Source organism: Gobio gobio (genome assembly GCF_949357685.1).
Source record: "Gobio gobio genome assembly, chromosome: 14".
Classification (NCBI taxonomy): domain Eukaryota; kingdom Metazoa; phylum Chordata; class Actinopteri; order Cypriniformes; family Gobionidae; genus Gobio; species Gobio gobio.
The window spans coordinates 19,926,292-19,948,707 of NC_137107.1; the positions used below are offsets into that span (position 1 = coordinate 19,926,292).

At 41.4% G+C, this 22,416-nt stretch overlaps 1 protein-coding gene across 2 annotated transcripts; it reads left to right on the forward strand.

The window, feature by feature from the left end:
* Positions 1–1,170: 1,170 nt before the first annotated feature.
* On the forward strand, positions 1,171–17,151 carry vtnb (vitronectin b). 2 transcript variants are annotated; one of them, XM_079835915.1, is made up of 10 exons: positions 1,368–1,480; positions 1,577–1,696; positions 4,744–5,006; positions 5,612–5,836; positions 5,927–6,066; positions 6,742–6,898; positions 14,518–14,667; positions 14,746–14,977; positions 15,058–15,215; positions 16,749–17,151. In XM_079835915.1, the coding sequence occupies exons 4-10, from the start codon at positions 5,626–5,628 to the stop codon at positions 16,868–16,870; spliced, it is 1,170 nt and encodes a 389-aa protein (XP_079692041.1). In that variant the 5' UTR covers positions 1,368–1,480; positions 1,577–1,696; positions 4,744–5,006; positions 5,612–5,625; the 3' UTR covers positions 16,871–17,151. The 2 variants fall into 2 exon arrangements, with proteins under 2 accessions (XP_079692040.1, XP_079692041.1); XM_079835914.1 differs by lacking the exon at positions 4,744–5,006 and having other exon boundaries at positions 1,171–1,480.
* Positions 17,152–22,416: the final 5,265 nt, after the last annotated feature.

Below are 22,416 nucleotides of genomic sequence, written 5' to 3' on the forward strand. Positions count from 1 at the left end.
TTCCTATCACTGCTATGCTGATGACACTCAACTCGACTTCTCATTTCAACCAGTTGATCCTACAGTTTGTTGTTTTTATTGCTGCCTGCCTGACAGATATTTATGGCTGGATGAAGGACCATCACCTTCAACTCATCCATCCAGCAGCATCCATGTCATGACGGTTGGGTCTGTTGGTTTTCTATTACTCTACCACACCAACTAGTAAAATATTTGCCATGTAGAAATATAATTTCTACCAAAAACAGTGATCGATCTGGTTAGTGATGTTGGATTGCTATTATTTTGAACACTACTGTAGATAGGGGGAAAAACCCCATCTCAGGTTACATACAGTACTGTGCAAAAGTCTTTGGCACGTTTTCACACAAACAAAACTGGTATTAAGCCACATATTTATATCTTTTGCTTTAGTGTCAATTTTTTTTTAATATTAGCCCCAAATCTCAAAATTGGTTTTGTCTGTAGTGTCTTGCCTTAACGTAAATTAATGGAATGTTTTTCAAACAAATCTTAAGATTTTGTTATATAAAATATAACATTAGAAGTAAAAAGTACATAAATAAAAATAGAAATAAAATGTTGAAAAATATATAACACCAAAGACTTACATTACCCTTAAAGAAAGTTTGAATGGATTCCATTAAGTGACTAAATGTATTGCTTTAATTGCTGAATTAAAAAGTAAAAGTTTTATATAAAATCAAACCAGAAAATCAGAACATAAATATCTGCACAGTAATGCAGCGTAGTAAAAAATAAAATAAAGAAATGAAAAAAGCATTATAATAATAAATTATTGCGATACCAATTTACAGAAACTACATTTACAGCTACTAATCGAGTTTAGTTAGAAATGTTTATAATTCTTATTCCTCCAATTATTTCAGCACCTTGGTCAGCACACCTGTCATATGAACTGAACAGACTTTTTCACATCTTTTGATGCAAATATTTCTGTAGTGGGGTTGAAGACCTTCCTCCAACACGGCCTATAGCTCAAGGCTCTTATATACAGTTGTTTAAAGTGGTAATAATATCTCATTTGGAACAGAACTGAACATCAGCCAGTTTAGTTGTTCAGACAGTGAAATCAATAGTAGCCAGCTCAATAGTAGTTCAATACTAGGTCACAGAAACAGTCCCGCTTATTACTGTCCTATTAGCCTTATACTGTACATTTTAGACCCCATTCGGTTACATCTTTGTTAAACTCTCTTAACTTTAAAAATCAGCTTTATGTAGACATGTAACAGAGCAACTTTGTAGTAATCATTGATTCTTTCAGACTAAACAAACAGGGGGGTGGGTGACTTTTGGAACCATCGATCGGCACAGATGTCTGAACTGTCCTCTGTCGTTCTTTCACACTGGTGTTTCTAGAGCAGTTTAGGCACTCACTGCTGACAGATGTCGCATTAAAAAATGAAATTTGTGATTTTATTATCCCTTGTTTTGGCGACTTGTTTCGCTGCGGAGGGTAAGTGCCCCACAAACTGCTTTGTTATAATTAGACTGCTGGTTTATTCTCATTGTGTTTCAGAGAAATCTACATATTGCATTTTTTTCCCTACAGAATCATGCCTGGGACGCTGTCAGAGTGGCTTTGATCCTACAAAGAAATGCCAGTGTGATAGAATGTGCAAGTACTATGGAAGCTGCTGTGAGGATTTTGACAGCGCCTGTCGGACAAAAAGTAAGAACTTAATGCACATTCTAACGTGTATTGATGTATTTTCACGGTATGGTTCAAATGTTTGAAGTCTGTCAAATGTTTTTGAAAAAAAGTATCTCGTGCTCACCAAGGATACATTTGTTTGATAAAAAATATAATAACAACATTTGTCAGGCTCAAATTGTGAAAGAATGGTTGGGAGGGAGCATGAAGAATCATTTTCACACATGAATTGGCACTTCCAATTCCAGAAAACAATGAAGAAAATGTTAAGAAGCTTCAGAAACTGTTGAAAAACTGTTGCATCTTAATATTTTTGTGGATGTCTTGCTGACACCAAACTTTTGAATAGTATATTTGTATTTGAATGTACTGAATGATCTATTTAGCCTGTTAAAGCTGACGTGTGTGTTACTATATCTATTTTATTTTTATTTTGTTAAAATGTCCTATAGTTTATTATGCAGACTCAACTATAAGTACACCATTTATGGGATGATTTCCCTGAAAAGCGTGAACGCTGTGGTGCTACATTGCTCTGTTTGTTTGAGGAGCTTGAGTAGTCCTACGCAGCAACACAGGCTCTGCCAATGGTGTGAGAATGGGGAGGGGCTTTCTGTTTTGCCTGACCAATGGCAGATGAGGGGAGTGTTTGGGAAACATGTTTACAATAAGGTTTTGCAACAACTATGTGCACTTTTGGCCCTTTGTGGACTTTGAAAATAAACTTTTAACACACACTTTTCACAGTCCCAGTTTAATTTGTCTATTAACAATGTTGTCATGTAATACATGCATTGCATGACAATTCTGTCATTTTTTTAATAATAATAATAATAATAATAATGTTTATTTTTTATGGCGCCTTTCTGCAAACTCAAGGTCGCTAAATAAACATGACAGCAGACAAAGAAACAATAAAGATAAACTGAGATAGATTACATAGCATACATAACATGAATCAGATAACTGTTTTTGTCTTTTCTGAAACATCATAAACATTACCACCACATTTTCCTGTATCATTTTCTCAATTTCTGCATTGTCCATGATGGAAATGACAGCACTTAACTCCTTTGTCTCGCTAAAGCTAATTCCATTGCTTTTTAACTTTTTTATTTTACTACATAACCATAGAAACTCTAAACTTAAGATATAGAACATATGCACAATAATACAATTTAATAATACACACTAAACAACTAGAATGACAGTGTAGCAAACCATTTCCATTTAATTGGAAATGAAAATATGCTGTTCACAGGTGATATTTACCATAACTGATTTTGCTTCACACAGCACATGTCTCTTATCTTCTTATCTCAAACTTATTAATTATGTTCTTGGTAAACAAGTGTACTAAACTCTGATAAACCTTTATTACTCACAAAATTGTTTGTTGTGGAAGAAGTGACGACTGTGGTACACTGAAAATGTTATGGACAACAGTTGTCACTTCTTCCACAACACATGTTGTGTATATACTGTATATATATACCAATCAGGCATAACATTATGACAGGTGAAGCGAATAAAACTGGTTATCTCTTCATCACAGCACCTGTTAGTGGGTGGGATATATTAGGAAGCAAGTGATCATTTCCTCAAAGTAGAAGTGTTAGAAGTAGGAAAAATGGGCAAGCTTAAGGATTTGAGCGAGTTTGACAAGGGCCAAATTGTGATGGCTAGATGACTGGGTCGGAGCATCTCCAAAACAGCTCTTGTGGGGTGTTCCCGGTCTGTAGTGGTCAGTATCTATCATAAGTGGTCCAAGGAAGGAACAGTGGTGAACCGGCAGCAGGGTCATGGGCAGCCAAGGCTCATCATGTGTGGGGCAAAGGCTAGCCCGTGTGGTCTGATCAAACAGACGAGCTACTGTAGCTCAAATTGCTCAAGAAGTTAATGCTGGTTCTGATAGAAAGGTGTCAGAATACACAGTGAATCGCAGTTTGTTGCGTATGGGGCTGCATAGCCGCAGACCAGTCAGGGTGCCCATGCTGACCCCTGTCCCCCACAGAAAGCATCAACAGTGGGCATGTGAGCATCCAAACTGGACCACAGAGCAATGGACGAAGGTGGCCTGCACTCTCAAAAAAAAAAAAAAAGAGTAAAACATTTGACCTTTTAAGGTACAAGTGGCTGTCACTGTGGTGGAACCCTTATACGTTTTTGTACCTCTAAGTCAGGGGGAGGCAAGTTCGGTCTGAGCTGATGTCCTGCAGAGTTTAGCTCCAACCTTACTAAGCCACCACAGTATAAAACTCATGGCTCCCAGCATGCATGGCACTGGCAACATTAAGTATGTCACCATTGTTGAGATTCATATGCTGATTCTTGATATCTGTGTGCGTCTAATTTTTTTCCACCTAGAGTGTATTTAAAAATCAAAATTCTGAAGCTCTGATCTGTAGCAAGAAAGTATTGTTGGTGAATATTATTTATTAACATTTTTAGTCAGTGATGAGTTTAGTCAAACATCTTTCTTCATGACATCTTTAGTTTATGGCTTATTTTGATTTGAACAGATTATGTGTTTTTACTGTTTTCACTGTAAAAAAACCCACAAACTCACATAAAAAGCGAAGAGTCAAACTGTCCAACACTGATCACCATAATGATGACCACATATTTTCAATAAAACATAAACATCTAAACCTCTGTTAATTCTCAATAAGAGCTTCTATAGATGTCTTTCAGGGTTGGAGCCAAACTATGCAGGACAGTGACTCACTTGGACCAAACTTGCCTACCCCTGCTCTAAGTAGAAGAAAACAATTGTATAATTGTACCCTAAGGACCAATTGTGTACCTTTAAAGGTACAGTTATACGTTTTGTTCCCCAAAATTGTACCTCCACTGTACCTTTTTTTTTCTGAGAGTGTGGTCTGATGAATCACGTTTTCTTTTACATCACGTGGATGGCTGTTTGCGTCGCTTACCTGGGGAACACATGGCACCAGGATGCACTATGAGAAAAAAGCAAGCCGGTGGAGGCAGTGTGATGCTAGGTTATGCTGGGAAACTTTGGATCCTGCCATCCATGTGGATGTTCCTTTGATTTTTTGCAGACCATGCACACCCTTTCATGGAAACAACATTCCCTGGTGGCTGTGGCCTCTTTCAGCAGGATAATGTGCCCTGCCACAAAGCAAAAATGGTTCAGAAATTGTTTGAGGAGCACAACAACGAGTTTGAGGTGTTGACTTGGCCTCCTAATTCCCCAGATCTCAATCCAATCGAGTATCAGGACTTAAAGGATCTGCTGCTAACATCTTGGTGCCAGATACCACAGCACACCTTCAAGGGATTATTGGAGTCCATGCCTCGACGGGTCAGTGCTGTTTTGGCAGCAAAATCAGGACCAACACAATATAATGGCCATAATGTTATGCCTGATCAGTGTGTGTGTATATATATATATATATATATATATATATATATATATATATTTATTAATTTATTTACTGTATATATACATACATATATCAATTTATGTACATGAAAGGTAGTAACAAAATGAATGATAACATGTTTCCAAGCACTATCACACAGAGAAAAAGGGTGTCAAAATTATCCATTTAGGGGTACAACAGCTTGTAACTGGGGCAGTACCCTTAAAAGGACTTTTTTTAATTAATTTTTTTGTCTTTTTACTCCTAAAAGGTGGATATTAGTACCTTAGAGTACAAATAAGTACCTTAAGGTACTACTATGAACCTTTTTGTGGTAAAAAAGGTACAAATATATGTCTTTTAAAGGTACTGCCCCAGTGACAAGCTGTTGTACCCCTAAAGGGACCATTTTGACACCCTTTTTCTCTGTGTAAGACCCCAAGAACAACGTGTCATTGTGCTCTTCACTAAAAAAGAAAATAAATCTAAAATCTGTTACTTTTCATTAAAATCAACCAAAAATCAATCAAAATTGTCCCTGCAGTTGCCCGTGGTGACATGTTCGATGTGCCTGAGGAGGATCTGACCTCTTCAGTGACACCGACAGAGGAATCGAATGTGACAGTCACCACCTCTCTGCCCCTCACCACCACAACTCCCACTCCTGTGTCTCCTACACTTCCACCCGATCCAGACGCCGTCACCTGTAGCGGCCGTACCTTTGATGCCTTCATGCAGCTGAAGAATGGCTCAATCTTTGCATTCAGAGGTGAGTTCAGAGGTTGAATGCAATCACTATGGCTCTTTCTCAGTTCAAGTACAGTTTGCCTACACAAGCCTCTATTAATTTGTGTTCCAGGAGACTATTTCTTTGAGTTAGATGACAGATCTGTCATGCCTGGGTATCCCAAACTCATCAAGGATGTGTGGGGCATCGCTGGTCCTATTGATGCTGCTTTCACACGCATCAACTGCCAGGGAAAAACGTACATATTCAAGGTCTGTTTATGGATTTTATTTCATATTAAAGAGGACCTATTATGCTTTTGTTTTACATTTTCAGCTTTCTTTAGTGTGTAATTGTTGCTGTTTGAGCATGAAAAAGGTCTGCAAAGTTACAAAGCAAGTCCACTCCAAGTCCAAGTTATTCTTTATATCACTGTTTCTGAACTCCCTGAAAGCAGGAAATGATGTCATAGAGAGGACTCCTACAGACCCTCATGACTGTTATGGTTAAGTCTTCTAAAATATCAGATCGTTTCAACTTTTTATGACAAGGTTATTTCAGGTTGTAATATGTCATGTGGTGCGACTCTCCAAAAAACACAACTTAATAATTCATGATATTTGTAAAAAGAAAAACTTAATTAGATGTGTACTTACGTATTCAAGCTGTAAGAGAAATATGTTATGACTTTTTACTTTGATGGTCACACCATAATCCATTTTGCAATCATTAAAACCTAAAAAATGAAAAGACATATTTATAATATTTATACTTTTATTTGTTTTTAACTAGATTTTTTTTTTTTTATCTAAGTTTTTTTGATTTTTTAAATCAATATTTATTTATCATGGACACTCATATATATGTCACTAGCCGAGAAGCTAGTTTGATGGAAACTAAAATATTTATAGCAAAATGTGAAAGGTTATGTCACTCCTGAATCACAGGGCAACAAGTACTGGCGTTTTGATGGTGATGTCTTGGATGAAGATTATCCAAGAGACATATCCGTGGGCTTTGAGAAGATTCCAGATGATATTGATGCTGCATTTGCAATCCCAGCACCAGGTCATCATGGAAAGGAAAAAGTGTATTTTTTTAAAGGTATGCGAAAGTCAAATGAAGGTTATAATAGAGTGCTATGGCGATCATGTCATTTTTTGATGCCAAAACCTGGAAATAAGTTAGCATTTTAGTAATGGTTTTTGGGTTAAATACCTGAAATAAGGTCTGTGGTTAACACAAGCACAAGATATTTTCACATCAGTAAACTATTTTTTTTTTTTTTTACTTGTCTTGAAAAAGGCATGTTGCCAACAAGTGTCTAAATGGGAATACAGAGGTTTTCAGTGGCAATAGTCGTCATCACACCGTACATACACATACTCATTAGTCCACTTTCACAGCACTTGTTGTGTTTATATTCACATTCTTGCAAACTATTATAACTTGAACTTTCAGGGGGAAAAAAACAACAAAACAAACAAAAAAACGAATAAAAAAGTTGTCAGAATCTTAAATAGGGTATTATTTGAAGGAACAGCCGTTTGTAGTGGTGTCCAAAACCATAGTGGATGGTATGGAGTGCACTCATTCAATCCTACATTGCTCTGCAAAATTTGAGGGTTGAGCCAAATTAATTCCCTCATCTCGCCAGAGGATGGCACCCTCAGTTGCATCCATCCATCCATCCATGCATCCATCCATCCATCCATCCATCCATCAATCCATCCATCCATGCATCCATCCATCCATCCATCCATCCATCCATCCATCCATCCATCCATTCATCCATCCATGGATCCATCCATCCATCTATGGATCCATTCATGCATGCATGCATCCATCCCTCCATTCATCCATCCATGCATCCATCCATCCATCCATCCATGCATCCATAATAATAATAATTTGTTACATTTATATTGTGCTTTTCTAGGCACTTAAAGCGCTTTATACACATAGAAGGGGGGAATTTCCTCAACCACCACCAATGTGCAGCATCCACCTGGATGATGCGACGGCAGCCATATTGCGCCAGAACGCCCACCACACACCAGCTTACTGATGGAGAGGAGACAGAGTGATGAAGCCAATCGTATATATATATACATGGGGATGAATAGGAGGCCATGATGGACAGGGGCAAATGGGCAAATTTGGCCAGGATGCCAGGGTTACACCCCTATTCTCGAAGGACATCCTGGGATTTTGAATGACCACAGAGAGTCAGGAGCTCGGTTTAACGTCTTATCTGAAGGACGGTGCTTGTTACAGTATAGTGTCCCCATCACCCACACAGACCACAGGGTGAGCGGCTACCTAGTTTTCCCAGTTGGTCTCCCATCCAGGTACTAACCAGGCTCAGCCCTGCTTAGCTTCAGTGGGAAACCAGTATTGGGCTACAGCGTGATATGGCTGCTGGTAATCCATGCATCCATCCATGTATCCATGAATCCATGCATCCATCCATATAACTATGCCTCCATCCATCCATTGATCCATGAATCCATCCAATCTATCCATCCATCCATCCATCCACCTTTCCAAACATCCATCCATCCATCATCCATCCACGCATCCATCCATGAATCCATCCATCCACCTTTCCAAACATCCATCCATCCATCATCCATCCACACATCCATGCATCCATCCATTTTCCAAACCGCTGGTCCAATGTGGGTACAGTGTATCATACAGGTATAAATTCCTTTTTAAATGATCATTAAATTGTTTAAATTATAGTTTGCATGACAGAGTTCAAGATAAATCTTTTCATTACTACTGGAGCTGCCAGTTTGCTAAGATTCAAATGATTATTAAACAGCAATCACAAACACAATAGCAACAGCCACTTGTTTTCATTCACTCCTTCAAGTGGACTATATTAGTGGACTAATGTAGGGAATAGTGAATGATAGAGGGGGTGGTTTTGAACACAGCCTTAGTGATGGTGACATTCAAGTCATGCAACCATACCGTTAGTTTAGCCTACCTTTAGTTTTTTTCCTTCTGTTGATTGTATTTAGGCAACATAAGTTGTGCTCATTTGTGAAGATTGTCATAATGAACAAAATGTCTGAGAATCATAAACTTTTTTGCTTATTTTCTACAACAATCCAAAAGCCAAAGAAAAAAAATCCTATTGGGTTTTTGTATAGGGAACCAGTTTAATGCTGACAAAAATACGTCATCACTGCAGCACTGAAATATGGTTCCCTTTCAGTCGGTCACTACGACGTACGTCGGTAATAACCGACGAATTGGGATCACTTGAGAGAGCCCCTATCAGCTTCGAGATTTAGAGAACAGGCCAATGGGCCATTGGCGTGCGAGATTTGCATCTCGCGCTCCGCCCCGCGCCGCGGGTATAAACAGGAAGCGAGAGCATCGCACTGACGTCATTCACTTCGGAGCCGAACGGCGTTGATGAAGCAAGCCTGCGGTCTTCCCCTGGGTGCTTCAGCACTGCTTAAAGAGCGTTTCCTCACAAAAGAGCAACACGGGTGTGACACTGCGTCTTTTTCAAGACGTCATTCCACTCGTGCGTTTCTGGATGCGGTTGTTTCCTGTCCTGACGGCCACGATCCCTCTCGCATAAACATGTTGAGACTGTGTTCGTGGGTGATCCGTGTTCTCTCAGGGGAACGGGACCACGTCGACGCGCTGGTCATCTCGCCTTCCGCGTGAGTGTTTGAGTGTTCAGCGCGCCGTGTGCCGTCTAGCTGCCGAGTGACAGCGCGGGTTGCCACGGCAGCTCAGCGCGCGTCACTCGGCGGCTACGCATGTTGAGACTGTGTTTGTGGGTGGTCTATGCTCTCTAATGAGAGCATAGCCACGTCGGCGCGCTGTTCGTCTTGCCTTTTTCATAAGGGCTTGAGTGTTCAGCGCACCGTGTGCCGTCTCACGGCCACGCCCACTGTCTCACATGTCTGCTGGTAGCTTACAGATGGGATTGCTGGTCCTAAAAAATAAAAAAATAATAAATAAAAAAATAAAAAAATAAAAAAGGGACCTAGCGTTTCGTTTGGGGCTCTAGCAGAGGACAGATGTCAATCGCTGCATCGGAGAGAGGGCTGTTATGTGTTGAAAATGAAGATGATGCTGAGATTCCCACTATAATAGTGGGCGCTCGTGCTGAATCCGATTCATGCTCGACAGCCATGCTTTCCCGGGTGGCTGAGGCATAGTGCAACGCATAAATCGCCTTGCCTGCCCCTTGCCTTTCCCGGATGTGCGTTGGAAAGCTTTTGCATTGTGGAACTATTGGTGGCAAAATATGGAACACCAATAGGGCCATAATCTGTATAAAGTTTTCCTCTCTCTCACTACCCTCATCGGTGGGGTGGCAGTGCCACTGGCAGGCCACCTCCGCCCTGCTTAGGGCATGAGGGTAGTTCTCAGCCGAGGTTGAGCTGCGCACAGCGCTGGCCCTTGGCTAGACGATGTCCAGAAACACCATTGACCCGGGTTTGGTTCTGTTCTTCCCCCGGAGGAGGGCCGGGTAAAAACCATTAGTAATTCTGTTCCGCCACTGGGGTTAAAAACAGCCAGTGGTACCCAAATATATTTATATATATAAAAAAAAAGAAAAAAAAAGAGGAGAACAGTTCCAATATCTCTGGGTCTCGGGAGTTCAGGAATGGCAGCGTGTGACGCTACAAGCCTCGCCGCCCTCATTCCCCTCCCCACAAGAGGGCGAGAATGGCAGTGTGTGACGCTACAAGCCTCGCCACTCTCATTCCCCTCTTCTCAGCGGTGTGCGGACGACAGTGCGCGACGCTATGCCTCGCCGCTCTTGTTCCCCGCTGAGGAAGGAGGTGAGGCAGACCGTGTGCAACGCCACAAAGCCTTGCCACGCTCAGCCCCTCCTTCATTTGGAGAGCGCGCTGGGCGGTGTACAACGCTCACATGCCTTGTCAGCCTCCGGTGCCTCTCCAAATCGCCAGCAGGGGGTGCCGGCTGTGGGAACGCACTCAAGCGGCCTTCCCACACTCGCGCACCCCCTCAGCGGATGCAGGTCGTGTGTCAGACCCAGACCCCTACACGGACCACTCCCATGTCGTCCTGGGGTCCCTGCATTCCGCCTCGCTGCCCTGCTGCGGGTACGTCTGTGGTACCGATGACCCCGCTTGTTCGGTCTCTGGGGGCCTGGCTAGCGCTCCCCAGCCCGTCTCGCTGGGTCATCTGTACCATCAGACTCGGCTTGCGATTCAGTTCGCCCGGCGTCCGCCCAAGTTCGGGGGCGTTCACTTCACGTCTATTGCGTGGGTGGATGCCCCCGTGCTTCAGGCGGAGATCGCTGTCCTACTGGCGAGGGACGCGATAAAGCCGGTCCCTCCAGCCGATATGAAGTCCGGGTTCTACAGCCCGTACTTCATTGTACCCAAGAAAGGCGGCGGGTTACGGCCAATCTTGGACCTGCCTTACTTGAACCGTTCCCTCCACAGGATGCTGTTCAGAATGTTAACGCAGAAACGCATCTTCAGGTGCCCCCGTCCCCAGGATTGGTTTGCAGCGATCGACCTGAAGGACGCGTACTTTCATGTCTCGATTCTCCCTCGACAGACCGTTTCTACGCTTTGCTTTCGACGGACGGGCATGTCGGTACAAAGTCCTGCCCTTCGGGCTGTCCCTGTCGCCCCGTGACTTCGCGAAAGTCGCGGAGGCGGCCATTGCTCCCATGAGAGAGCGTGGTGTTCGTCTTCTCAACTATCTCGACGACTGGCTGATTCTTGCCCAGTCGCGGGAACAGTTGTGCGAACACAGGGACATGGTGCTTCGGCACCTCAGCCGGTTGGGTCTTCGGGTCAACTGGGAGAAGAGCAAACTCTGTCCCGTACAGAGGATCTCTTTTCTCGGGATGGAGATCGACTCGGTCGCCATGACAGCGCGCCTCACCGAGGAGCGCGTCCAGTCGGTGCTGAGCTGCTTGAGTACGCTCAAACGCAGTACAGCGGTTCCACTGAAACATTTTCAGAGGCTCCTGGGGCATATGGCAGCAGCAGCCGCAGTAACGCCGCTAGGGCTGCTCCATATGAGACCGCTTCAGTACTGGCTACACGACCGAGTCCCGAGATGGGCGTGGCACAGCGGGTCCCTCCGTGTCCAAGTGACGCCGAGATGCCGCCAAACCCTCACCCCGTGGTCGGACCCTTCATTTCTACGGGCAGGAGTGCCTCTAGAACAAGTGTCCAGGCATCATGTTGTCTCCACGGATGCCTCACCCACGGGTTGGGGTGCCACGTACAACGGGCTTGCAGTATCGGGTCTGTGGACGGGGCCCCAACTGCAATGGCATATCAATTGCTTAGAGTTGCTGGCAGTTCGTCTTGCTCTCAGCCGCCTCAAAGGGTCGCTCAAAGACAAGCACGTTCTGGTCCGGACGGACCACACGACGGCCGTTGCGTACATCAACAAACAAGGTGGTCTACGCTCCCGCCGTTTGTCCCAACTCGCCCGCCATCTCCTCCTGTGGAGTCAGAAGCATCTGAGCAACAGGACGTGGTTCCCGGAACTAGTGCTCCTCGCGACAGCACCTCCTTGGCCCATTCCTCTGAGGCAGGACCTTCTGTCTCAGAGACGGGGCACCCTATGGCACCCGCGTCCAGACCTCTGGAAACTCCATGTCTGGTCCCTGGACGGGACGCGGAGGTTCTAGGTGACCTACCGCAAGCGGTAGTCGACACCATCGCTTCCGCCAGAGCCCCCTCTACGAGACGGCTATATGCGTTGAAGTGGAACCTGTTCGTCGACTGGTGCTCTTCTCGCCGAGAAGACCCCCGAAAATGTTCGATCGGATCTGTGCTATCTTTTCTTCAAGACGGGTTGGAGAGAAGGCTGTCTCCCTCCACCCTCAAGGTATATGTTGCCGCCATCGCCGCAAGCCATGACCTCATTAATGGTGAGTCCTTAGGCAAGCATGATCTGATCGTCAGGTTCCTAAGGGGAGCGAGGAGACTAAATCCTCCTCGCTCTTCTTCTATACCCTCTTGGGACTTGACTCTGGTGCTGACCGCACTGCAGAGGGCGCCCTTCGAGCCTTTACAGTCAGTAGAGCTTAAGATCTTGTCTCTAAAGACAATACTCCTGATTGCATTGGCCTCAGTTAAGAGGGTAGGGGACCTGCAGGCATTTTCGGTCGACGAATCGTGCCTGGAATTCGGGCCGGGTGATTCTCAGGTGACCCTGAGACCCCGGCCTGGATATGTGCCCAAGGTTCCCACTACTCCCTTCCGGGACCAAGTGGTGAGCCTGCAAGCGCTGCCTTCGGAGGAGGCAGACCCAGCCCTAGCTTTGCTCTGTCCCGTCCGTGCTCTCCGGACTTACGTGGACAGAACGCAAAGCTTCAGGACCTCAGAGCAGCTCTTCGTCTGTTTCGGAGGACAGCAGAAGGGAAAGGCTGTCTCCAAGCAGAGGTTGGCCCACTGGATAGTGGATGCCATCGTCTTGGCGTATGAATCCCAAGACGTGCCCTGCCCGCTCGGGGTTAGAGCTCACTCCACCAGGGGTGTAGCTTCTTCCTGGGCGCTGGCTCGTGGCGCCTCGCTGACAGACATTGTAGAGCTGCGGGCTGGGCGACACCCAACACGTTCGCTAGGTTTTATAGCCTGCGTGTAGAGCCGGTGGCTTCTCGTGTGCTCGCTTCCCATAGTCAGCTTCACTGAAGTGCCCGTTCTAGTGTCGGCTTGCTGCGCCATTCCCTTCCCCTGGAACGGATACGTGCGCTTATTTCTCCAGTCGAGTTCCCCAGGATTGGCGAACCCTGTTGAGTCCTCCGCACCCCTCGGCAGTCGGATGTTGCGGAGCGTCCGACGCCAGGTCTGGCACTCGTATGCATTGGTGGAACTTGTGTCAGGCTGGGTTCCGTATGTCGTGACCCCTACGGCGGTCCCATACGTGTATTTTCCACGGTACAGCTCCCTACGGCGAGCTCGTGTCTTTCCCTTGGCAGAGTTCTCTGCCGTCTCAGTACGGTGTCGTCCCCCGCCTGCATTAGGCCGGGGCCTCCCCTGGGACTTCCGTATGTTGTGCTGCCCACGGCCAGCCCATACGTGTTCTCTCCACATGGTAACTCCCTCCGGGCATGATGTGGCTCCCGCAGCGTCCTTCGGGCACGCTTTCCCAGCGTTATCCAATCAAGTCTGCTGAATGGGTCTTGCGGAACAGCAGTATGACTCTTCTGGCGTGAATCTTCCCGCCCGCTTCAGAACGGGGTCTGAGGGGCTCTCGCTGGGCGCTGGAAGTGGTAGTAACTGTGGCGTTTTCCATAGGGATCCCAATTCGTCGGTTATTACCGACGTACGTCGTAGTGACCGACTGAAAGGGAACGTCTCGGTTACGTATGGTAACCCTCGTTCCCTGAAGGAGGGAACGGAGACGTACGTCCCGTCGCCACAGTTCCTTCCATCACTGCCTGGCCGGTCTCTGGTTCGGCTCCTCAGTGAAAAACGTCAGTGCGATGCTCTCGCTTCCTGTTTATACCCGCGGCGCGGGGCGGAGCGCGAGATGCAAATCTCGCACGCCAATGGCCCATTGGCCTGTTCTCTAAATCTCGAAGCTGATAGGGGCTCTCTCAAGTGATCCCAATTCGTCGGTTATTACCGACGTACGTCTCCGTTCCCTCCTTCAGGGAACGAGGGTTACCATACGTAACCGAGACGTTATGCACCTTATGCAGTGGATTTATTCAAGATTTAATGTTTTCCTTTGTCCCGCAGGGGACCAGTACTACCAATATGAGTTCAAACACCAGCCTTCCCATGAAGAATGTGACCGCATGACCAAGTCTTCGCCCTCTGTTGCCTTCACACGTTATACAAACGTGTACTGTGACTTTGATAGCTTGTTTGCTGCGCTCTTTCAAGGCTGTAAGTTTGCATACATATCTTGTTAAGCAGAGGGTTCAATATATGTCTGGTTTTCTAAAATGTTCCCTGTCCACCCAGTTCAAGGGCATCACAAAGGGCCACGCTTCATTTCCAAAGACTGGATTGGCATCAAACCTCCCATAGATGCTGCAATGGTCGGCCGACTGTATGTAAACCCTGGTCCCTCGCCGTCTCCAGCCAGCAGACTGAGCAGAGGCCGAACCGGACGCAGAAAGAAGACCAGGGGTCGAGGAGCCAGAGTGAGCCGCTCGCTGTTCTGGGAAGACTTTGGATTGGACTATGAGGAAAGGTTTGTTAATTATTGAGGTCTGCTGAGAGTATATTTTCTACAGGGGATGTATCGATTACATGTATCAATATGTGTTATAGGTATTATGGAGCAGAGAAGCAAGGAAAAAATCAGAAAAAGGGCCGTGGAAGACGTCCATCTTTATTTGACATGAGCTACGACCCGATGGACTACATTGATGAGGAGGTCGTCCAAGAGAAGGCCACACCTGTGCAGAACGTCTACTTCTTTAAGAAAGGTACTGCATGTCATGATAATGTTCTGTTCATTCTGTTAAGATGAATCCAAAACATATTTATGCTAAAGTTTACTTTTAAGGTGCACTTTGGAAGATGGGTAAAATGTAGGTTTGCATCATAAAAACTATATATATATATATATGTATATATATATATATATATATATATATATATATATATATATATATATATATATATATATATATAATTTTATGTTTCAATCACAAATGGCAATAGTGAAATTACATACACTACTGTTCAAAAGTTTGGAATCAGTAAAGAAATGAACAAAATATGAACACTTTTATTCAGCAAGGATGCAACAAATTGAATAAAAGTGACAGTAAAGACATGTATAATGTTACAAAAGATTTCATTTAAGTGCTGTTCTTTTGATCATCAAAAAATGAACAAACTATTAATTAAAGAATCCTGAAAATATGTATCACTGTTTCCACAAAAGTCAGAAGCTGCAAAACTGTCTTCAATATTGATATTGATAATCAGAAATGTTTCTTGAGCAACAAATCAGCATACCGGTATTAGAATGATTTCTGAAGGATCATGTGACTCTGAAACCTGGAGTAATGATGCTGAAAATTCTGCTTTACCATCACAGGAATAGATTACATTTTAAAGTTAATATGCAAGTATAATATGTAATTTTAATAATAATAAGCAAATTAGCCCCGCCTCCACTCACTCACAGCAGCTCAGAGACGCTCAACTTTTACTCAAGTTATTGTAGTAAACGCTGCACAATATATCACTCTTTACAACGTCGGACACATAACAATAATTAATATGATTAGCCTTTTGTTTGACTACGTTATCAAACAGCTAATAATGTGTTGCTAATGTTACACAAACCATGTTCCTGTTCACTAACTCAGTCTGCCTTCTGAAAATCAGCATCCTTAGAAACGCTTTAAACATCATAGAACATCAGTGGAGAAAGGCATATAGCTCATCATAACATGGTAATATACATAATATACATATACACCCGCTATATTGCTAAATGTATACGATTTTTCATATCAACAGAAAAATATACCCGTATGGCTTCTCTTGAGACTCTCCTGCTTCACAGCATAGTAATGATGATATGCTAAAGCCCGCCCACACATTGATGTGATTGGTTACCAGGTAGTTTGTGACGTAACAATCACCAGCGATTTCAAACCAAGTCTTTGGTTCACTGGACTTATAAGAAGAAAATACTCAACAATGGTGTTGACTTATGAATTTGCACATTGTTTGTCTGAAAGCATATTAAAAACACCACATATAAACAACATTAAAAACTTGATTTTCACCAGAGAGGGTCTTTAAAATATATTCAAATAGAAGTTATTTTAAATTGTTTAAAATATTTTAAATAACAGTTATTTCAAAAAAAAAAAATTTTTTTTAAATTGCACTGACCCCCCCAAAACATCAGTCTACATGTTGTTTTAATGGTAATAAAACACACTTTTTTTTATATATTTTTCAACATTTGTATTAATATTGTGGCATTGCTCCTCTAGATAAATACTACAGGGTGGACCTGCAGACCAAACGGATTGACTACGTAAACCCTCCTTACCCAAGATCAATTGGCAAATATTGGTTGGGATGTAAAGAAAAGGACATGTCAGAAAAAAGATAAGAAACAAGGTTTCCATATTTGCGTTAATCACAAAGATTTTAATGTTACTGCTTAATTAGAAGCCATTTATGGGGATTAATCAGTACTATCAATATTATAGTTATCTGTTACATTACAGTTATAGCAATGGTTTTGCATGCATTAGGATAAATCTTCTGATAAACGTATTACTATGATTCAATATAATATGATATATGAACTCATAAACTGTTCTTGTATACAGAAGTATAAAAATGCTGAATAATAATAAACGGTCTGTCCAGTGCAACCAGCATTGTCGTATGTCATGTTTTTATTCATTTACTGAATCATTTGATTTGTTTACTGAAATACTTTTAAGTCAGTTGTATTTTATGTTGACTTTACTTACTTTCTTAATGCATGTAACTGGTCTCATTGAGCAGGATTCATCAGTGCACAAAATTGAAAAAAGACAAAACGATCTGTCCTGTTTTGAATCTCCTCTGTTGAAGCTCAGCAGGACTGGATTCCCAGCATGTTTGTTGGGTCACAACCTCTTTTGAGTTCTCTGCAGGGGTCTCAAAACTCACATTTAGCATAGCACATATAATTCAGATCACTTTAATGAATAGAGCAACTTTGGCAAAGAAATTATATTACACAATACAATGTATCTGAAAGATGAAAGGTTTTAGAGTTGAGGCATTTAACTCATGAAACATATCTCAAAGCATTACTGTTATGCACCATAAAATGAATATCTGGTTATAGAGATGGAAGTGTAAGTTCCATTTCACCTCCTTCATCTCTTTCTCTCTATCCCCATGATGAGTGCATCCTCTAGTGGCACAAATGAGTGTTTCACTCGCTGGGAAAAGTATGGCCACAAAAAAAGTGACTGAGTGTAGCAGTATTGAGCTATGAGCAGTGTTGGGGAAAGTTATACTGATAAAAATTATTTTGTGGTGAAGTAAATACTACAGAAAAAAACTAATGTAATTTCTCCATTAAAAAGTTAGTTCAGGCAAGAATTAAAAAAGTAAGTAAATTCTATATTAGTACTCAGTTCAAGCTTAAATATCAACGTTATAAAATTAAGTAAAACTACTCAACTTTCCTGACACTGGTGTTCCCATCATGCACTGGGGTTTGAATAATTAATGAGGTTGGTTTTTCGCTGTTTTCCAGGTTTATTTACACTGTTTTATCATCGCTTTTTTTGTTAGGTTTAGTAACTTGCCATTTTGTGACATTTGGAGTTCATTTTCTACTCAAAATGACACATTCATACTCAAAAATGATCCATCAAATGTTCCCGTCACTGTGTATTGTGTACCAAGTATTGAGGTGTTCAGAAACAACATGACTTCTGTTTTCTATTGTGACACTTACTTAGATATTTCTAAGTAAAGCATGGGGTTTATTTCAATATATATTTATTGAGTAAAATGTTAAACAAGGGAAACTTCAACAATGTAGAAATTACTCAACCTTTTGCGTTAAAAGTACTTATTTTCTTTGTTCATTTTACTTAGCTTAGTTAAGTAGAGTTGATGTGTTAATTCCTTATGTGAAAATTACTTAAAAATATGCGTGCAAAAACTTGCCAAAGAAAAATTAAGTAAATCTTACTTATTGTTTTTTTTCTTCAGTTTATACTTAAAAAATTTAATTCATTACAATATTGCATTACTAATTACTTTTTATGCAAAGTTTTCTAATCTGGACTGAGCTTGCTTGTTTTTTTAATAACCAAAAAGAAAAGTTACATTTTTGGCAAATGTAAAGACCCTTTCACACCAAAAGTGAAATGAATAAGCCTCAACCTGAAGGTAATGCAAATTCACACATGTACAGTAGAGGGCGCAGCTCAAACAAAATTCTGAAAAAAGTTCTGTATTACAGAAAGAAAGTACAGGAGAAGAAAGTTCAACAGTCTTCAGAAAAAAGGAAACACAGAATGTGAAGTTTATCTAAAGTAATTTTTGCTTAATCATAATGGTTGAATTGGATAATCGAAGGTCAGCAGCAGAGACATTGATTCATAAATTGAGATTAAATACATAAAGTATATTTTTAACATATAAATAAAATAAAAAACTGAATTAATAAAAAGTCCCTTACCACAGTTGTGAATTGCTCTTGCTGTTGGTTAGTTGCAAGATGAGTTAGTGCTGAAGGATCCTAAAGGGATGATTATAATACTTTTTGAGGCCACTGTATGACATGTAAACCACAAAGTTATCTAATTTGAATGCAAAAACAGCCATTACAAAAATATATTTTGGGTTTTAGTTTGAAAGACAGAATTCAGAAAGTTATCCTTTTGTATTTAGTATTTGAAACAACATAAATGAAACACTACTAAAGAAAATGTATTGTGTAATTGAAACTTTTTGTCACAAAACTTTATGGTTAGTGAGATTTACCCTTGAGACAACTTTACAAAATCATTTGGGTTTAGCCAGATAACTCAAATGTAATTTTTCTAATAACCTTCAGAAGTAGCCTGTGTGATATATTCCAGGTTTAAATTTCCCTGTTGCTTATTCTCAATTTTTTTGTGGTTCATTTAATATTTGCTCTTAAAGGCATTACATAATTATTTAATTCATCTGAAGTGGCTGCTGGGAAGTGGTTGTGTTTTTTCTCACAGCCACTTGAGGGCGGCAGACATCACTTTCATAAATCAATGTGTATTTTTCCCCAATGTTGACGTGATAATAATACTGCTAAATAAAATATTCTGTCTGGAGATGATGGCGGGGGTGTTACCTGCACATGCACATGGTCATCTGTGTCACAAAAAAAAATCCCTAAGTAAAAACAAGATAAATAAATTTTGCCAATGAAGCTTACACCAGAGCACTATAAGACAGTTTGCAGTTTACCGAAGTTGTATTTTTAAGCAACATACAGGAATTGATTTTCACATCTTCAAATTAAGCTTTTGTGTTAATATTATTTTTCTTCTTTTCATATCAACACTTTCTGGGGAATATCTTAGGGCTCCCACATGAAAAAATACTATAGTAGGCCTATATTATAGTAAAATTACTCTAGTAAAGTGTTTTTGAACCGTACTATAGTAAATATACTACAGTAAATTAACAAAGTGTGGTAAATACTATAATATACTACAATATACTCCAATTTACTGTAGTATCTTTACTATAGTATGGTTCAAAAACACTATAGTATTTACTAGAGTAATTTTACTGTAATTTTACTATAATATACTATAGTATTTTTTCATGTGGGCTTCATCACTGATCTTCAAGGCTGTTTGAAGACATCTGCAAGGCATTCATCATGACATCGTGATATATGTCACAAGCCGCTATATTAGTAAACCTACCCGATTTTTCATATCATAAAAAAGGGATGATCTGGCTTCTCTTGAGACTCCCTGCCTTGCAGCATATTAATGATATGCTAAAGCCCGCTCGTGACGTTATTGGTTACAAAGGAATTTGTGACGTCAGAAACAACATCGATTTCAAACCGCGTTTTTGAGTCTTTTTTTCACAGCAGTTTTAAGGAGTAAATACTTAGCAATGGTGTTGACTTATGTATTTGCACATGTCTTAAAGCCTATTAAAAACACCACAGACATCTAAACAACATTAAAAACTTGATTTTCACCACAGGGGTCTTAAAGTAGCCTACTGCCGAATGTACTGACAAGCATTTATGGTAGGCCTAAACTAAAATAGACTTTGATGTAATTGGGTAACACTTTTTTTTGCAGTGTACTACAAATTATAAATAACTTGCAACTAACCCTAAACTAAACATAAGTACATTTAGTTAATCAATATTACTCAGTAAAATGTATAATTACACTGTAACACCTTAAAACAAAGTGTAACCGAAAATTGTCATGTATTTGTATATTTGTCATTTTTGTAATTACACGTTTTTAATAATGAAGATGCAGTTTAGTACATAAAGTATTATTAAAACATGATTTAATATGTGCTTTAAAGTAAAACTTTAATTTGACATTACAAAATGCACTTTCTAAAATTTTGTGTTAAGAAACATTATCGTGATGCACATATAGGCCTACAATGAAGGGCACTTCTTTTTCACAAGGGCACAGTCCTTTCGAGTTTCAAGCACAGTGCACAATATGATATCCTCTAGTAAAAGCTAACTCACGTTTATTAGAAGTGGGGTAAAGTATGTACGGGTAAAGTCTCAGAGATAACCCGAAGAATGCTGATAGCAACATGTCACATCATGTTTAATATACTTCTTGACACAAGTTCTTCTTCAACTGAAGTTCACGTTTAATTTTAGTAAAGTGCCTAAAATGTTTTCATGGACATTTTCCTTCCTCTCTGTGGATGTTATCGTGTCCTATACAATATTACAGCATTATATTATATTGGTAATAAAAGGGTTTTAGAATGTATATTGTTACTGAAATTTGAGGTGCAGGCCAGTCAAGTCCCTTCACATCAACCTCGCTCATCCATGTCTTTATAGACCTTGTTTTGTACACTGGTGTGCAGTCATGTTGGAATAGGAAGGGACCAACCCCAAACTGTTCCCACAAAGCTGGGAGCATGAAATTGTCCAAAATGTCTTGGTATGCTGAAGCATTAAAGGGTCATGAAACCCTGAACCAAATTTTCTGAGATTTTAACAGAGGCATGTGTGTTGAACATCATGGAAGACAATGTTACCATCTGTTAGTTTTGAATGTGGGAGAAAACTAGTTAATTTTTAACCGTTTTGCTCTGTTTTCAACTTCCTGGTTTAAATTCGCCTTCATGTTAACGTCTAGGTTGTGACGTTTTCTCGTATAGTACGGCGATGACTCTTCGGTGTCTCATAATTATTCATGAGTCTGCGTGTCTTTATCCTATGAGAAGACGTGTTATTTAATTCATGACAGCAAGCGCTTAATTATTCATGACAGCACGCGTTGATAGGCATTTTCCTCTGACTGGCGCTTCAAACAATGAGATCGCATTCAGTAAGTGAGAGATGCATTAATGGATCAAAAACGAGTGTTTTTTCCGCTTTCTATGAGTTTCTGCGTTGCCTAAGTTCTCTTCAATAGATCCTGAGTCTTCACACAAACGTGATTCATCCACACTGTGAGTGTAACCGATCTTCACGGCCATTTAACTAACTGTGGTGAGAACTGACTGCTGCTGAAACAGGGGGTTTCATGACCCTTTAAGAGTTCCTTTCACTGGAGCTAGGGGACAAGCCCAACCCCTGAAAAACAACGCTGCACGAAGTTTGGAGGTCTGTAGCTATTGACTCTGCAGAAAGTTGCCAACTTCTACGCACTGTGCTGACCCCGCTCTGTGATTTTACGTGGCCTTGATTACGTGCTGTTATTCCCAATGGCTTCCACTTCCACATGATTTGGAGGGGTGTCCCAATATTTTTGGCAATATAGTGCATATATATACACTCACCGAAAGGATTATTAGGAACACCATACTAATACTGTGTTTGACCCCCTTTCGCCTTCAGAACTGCCTTAATTCTACATGGCATTGATTCAACAAGGTGCTGAAAGCATTCTTTAGAAATGTTGGCCCGATAGGATAGCATCTTGC

What these genes read in the sequence shown, in the direction of transcription:
- vtnb (XM_079835914.1), top strand. Translation starts at nt 1,426, where the DNA reads ATGAAATTTGTGATTTTATTATCCCTTGTTTTGGCGACTTGTTTCGCT. An exon ending in GACTTGTTTCGCTGCGGAGG is followed by an intron (nt 1,481 to 1,576) that starts GTAAGTGCCCCA and finishes TTTTCCCTACAG; the next exon opens with AATCATGCCTGGGACGCTGT. An exon ending in CTCAATCTTTGCATTCAGAG is followed by an intron (nt 5,837 to 5,926) that starts GTGAGTTCAGAG and finishes TTTGTGTTCCAG; the next exon opens with GAGACTATTTCTTTGAGTTA.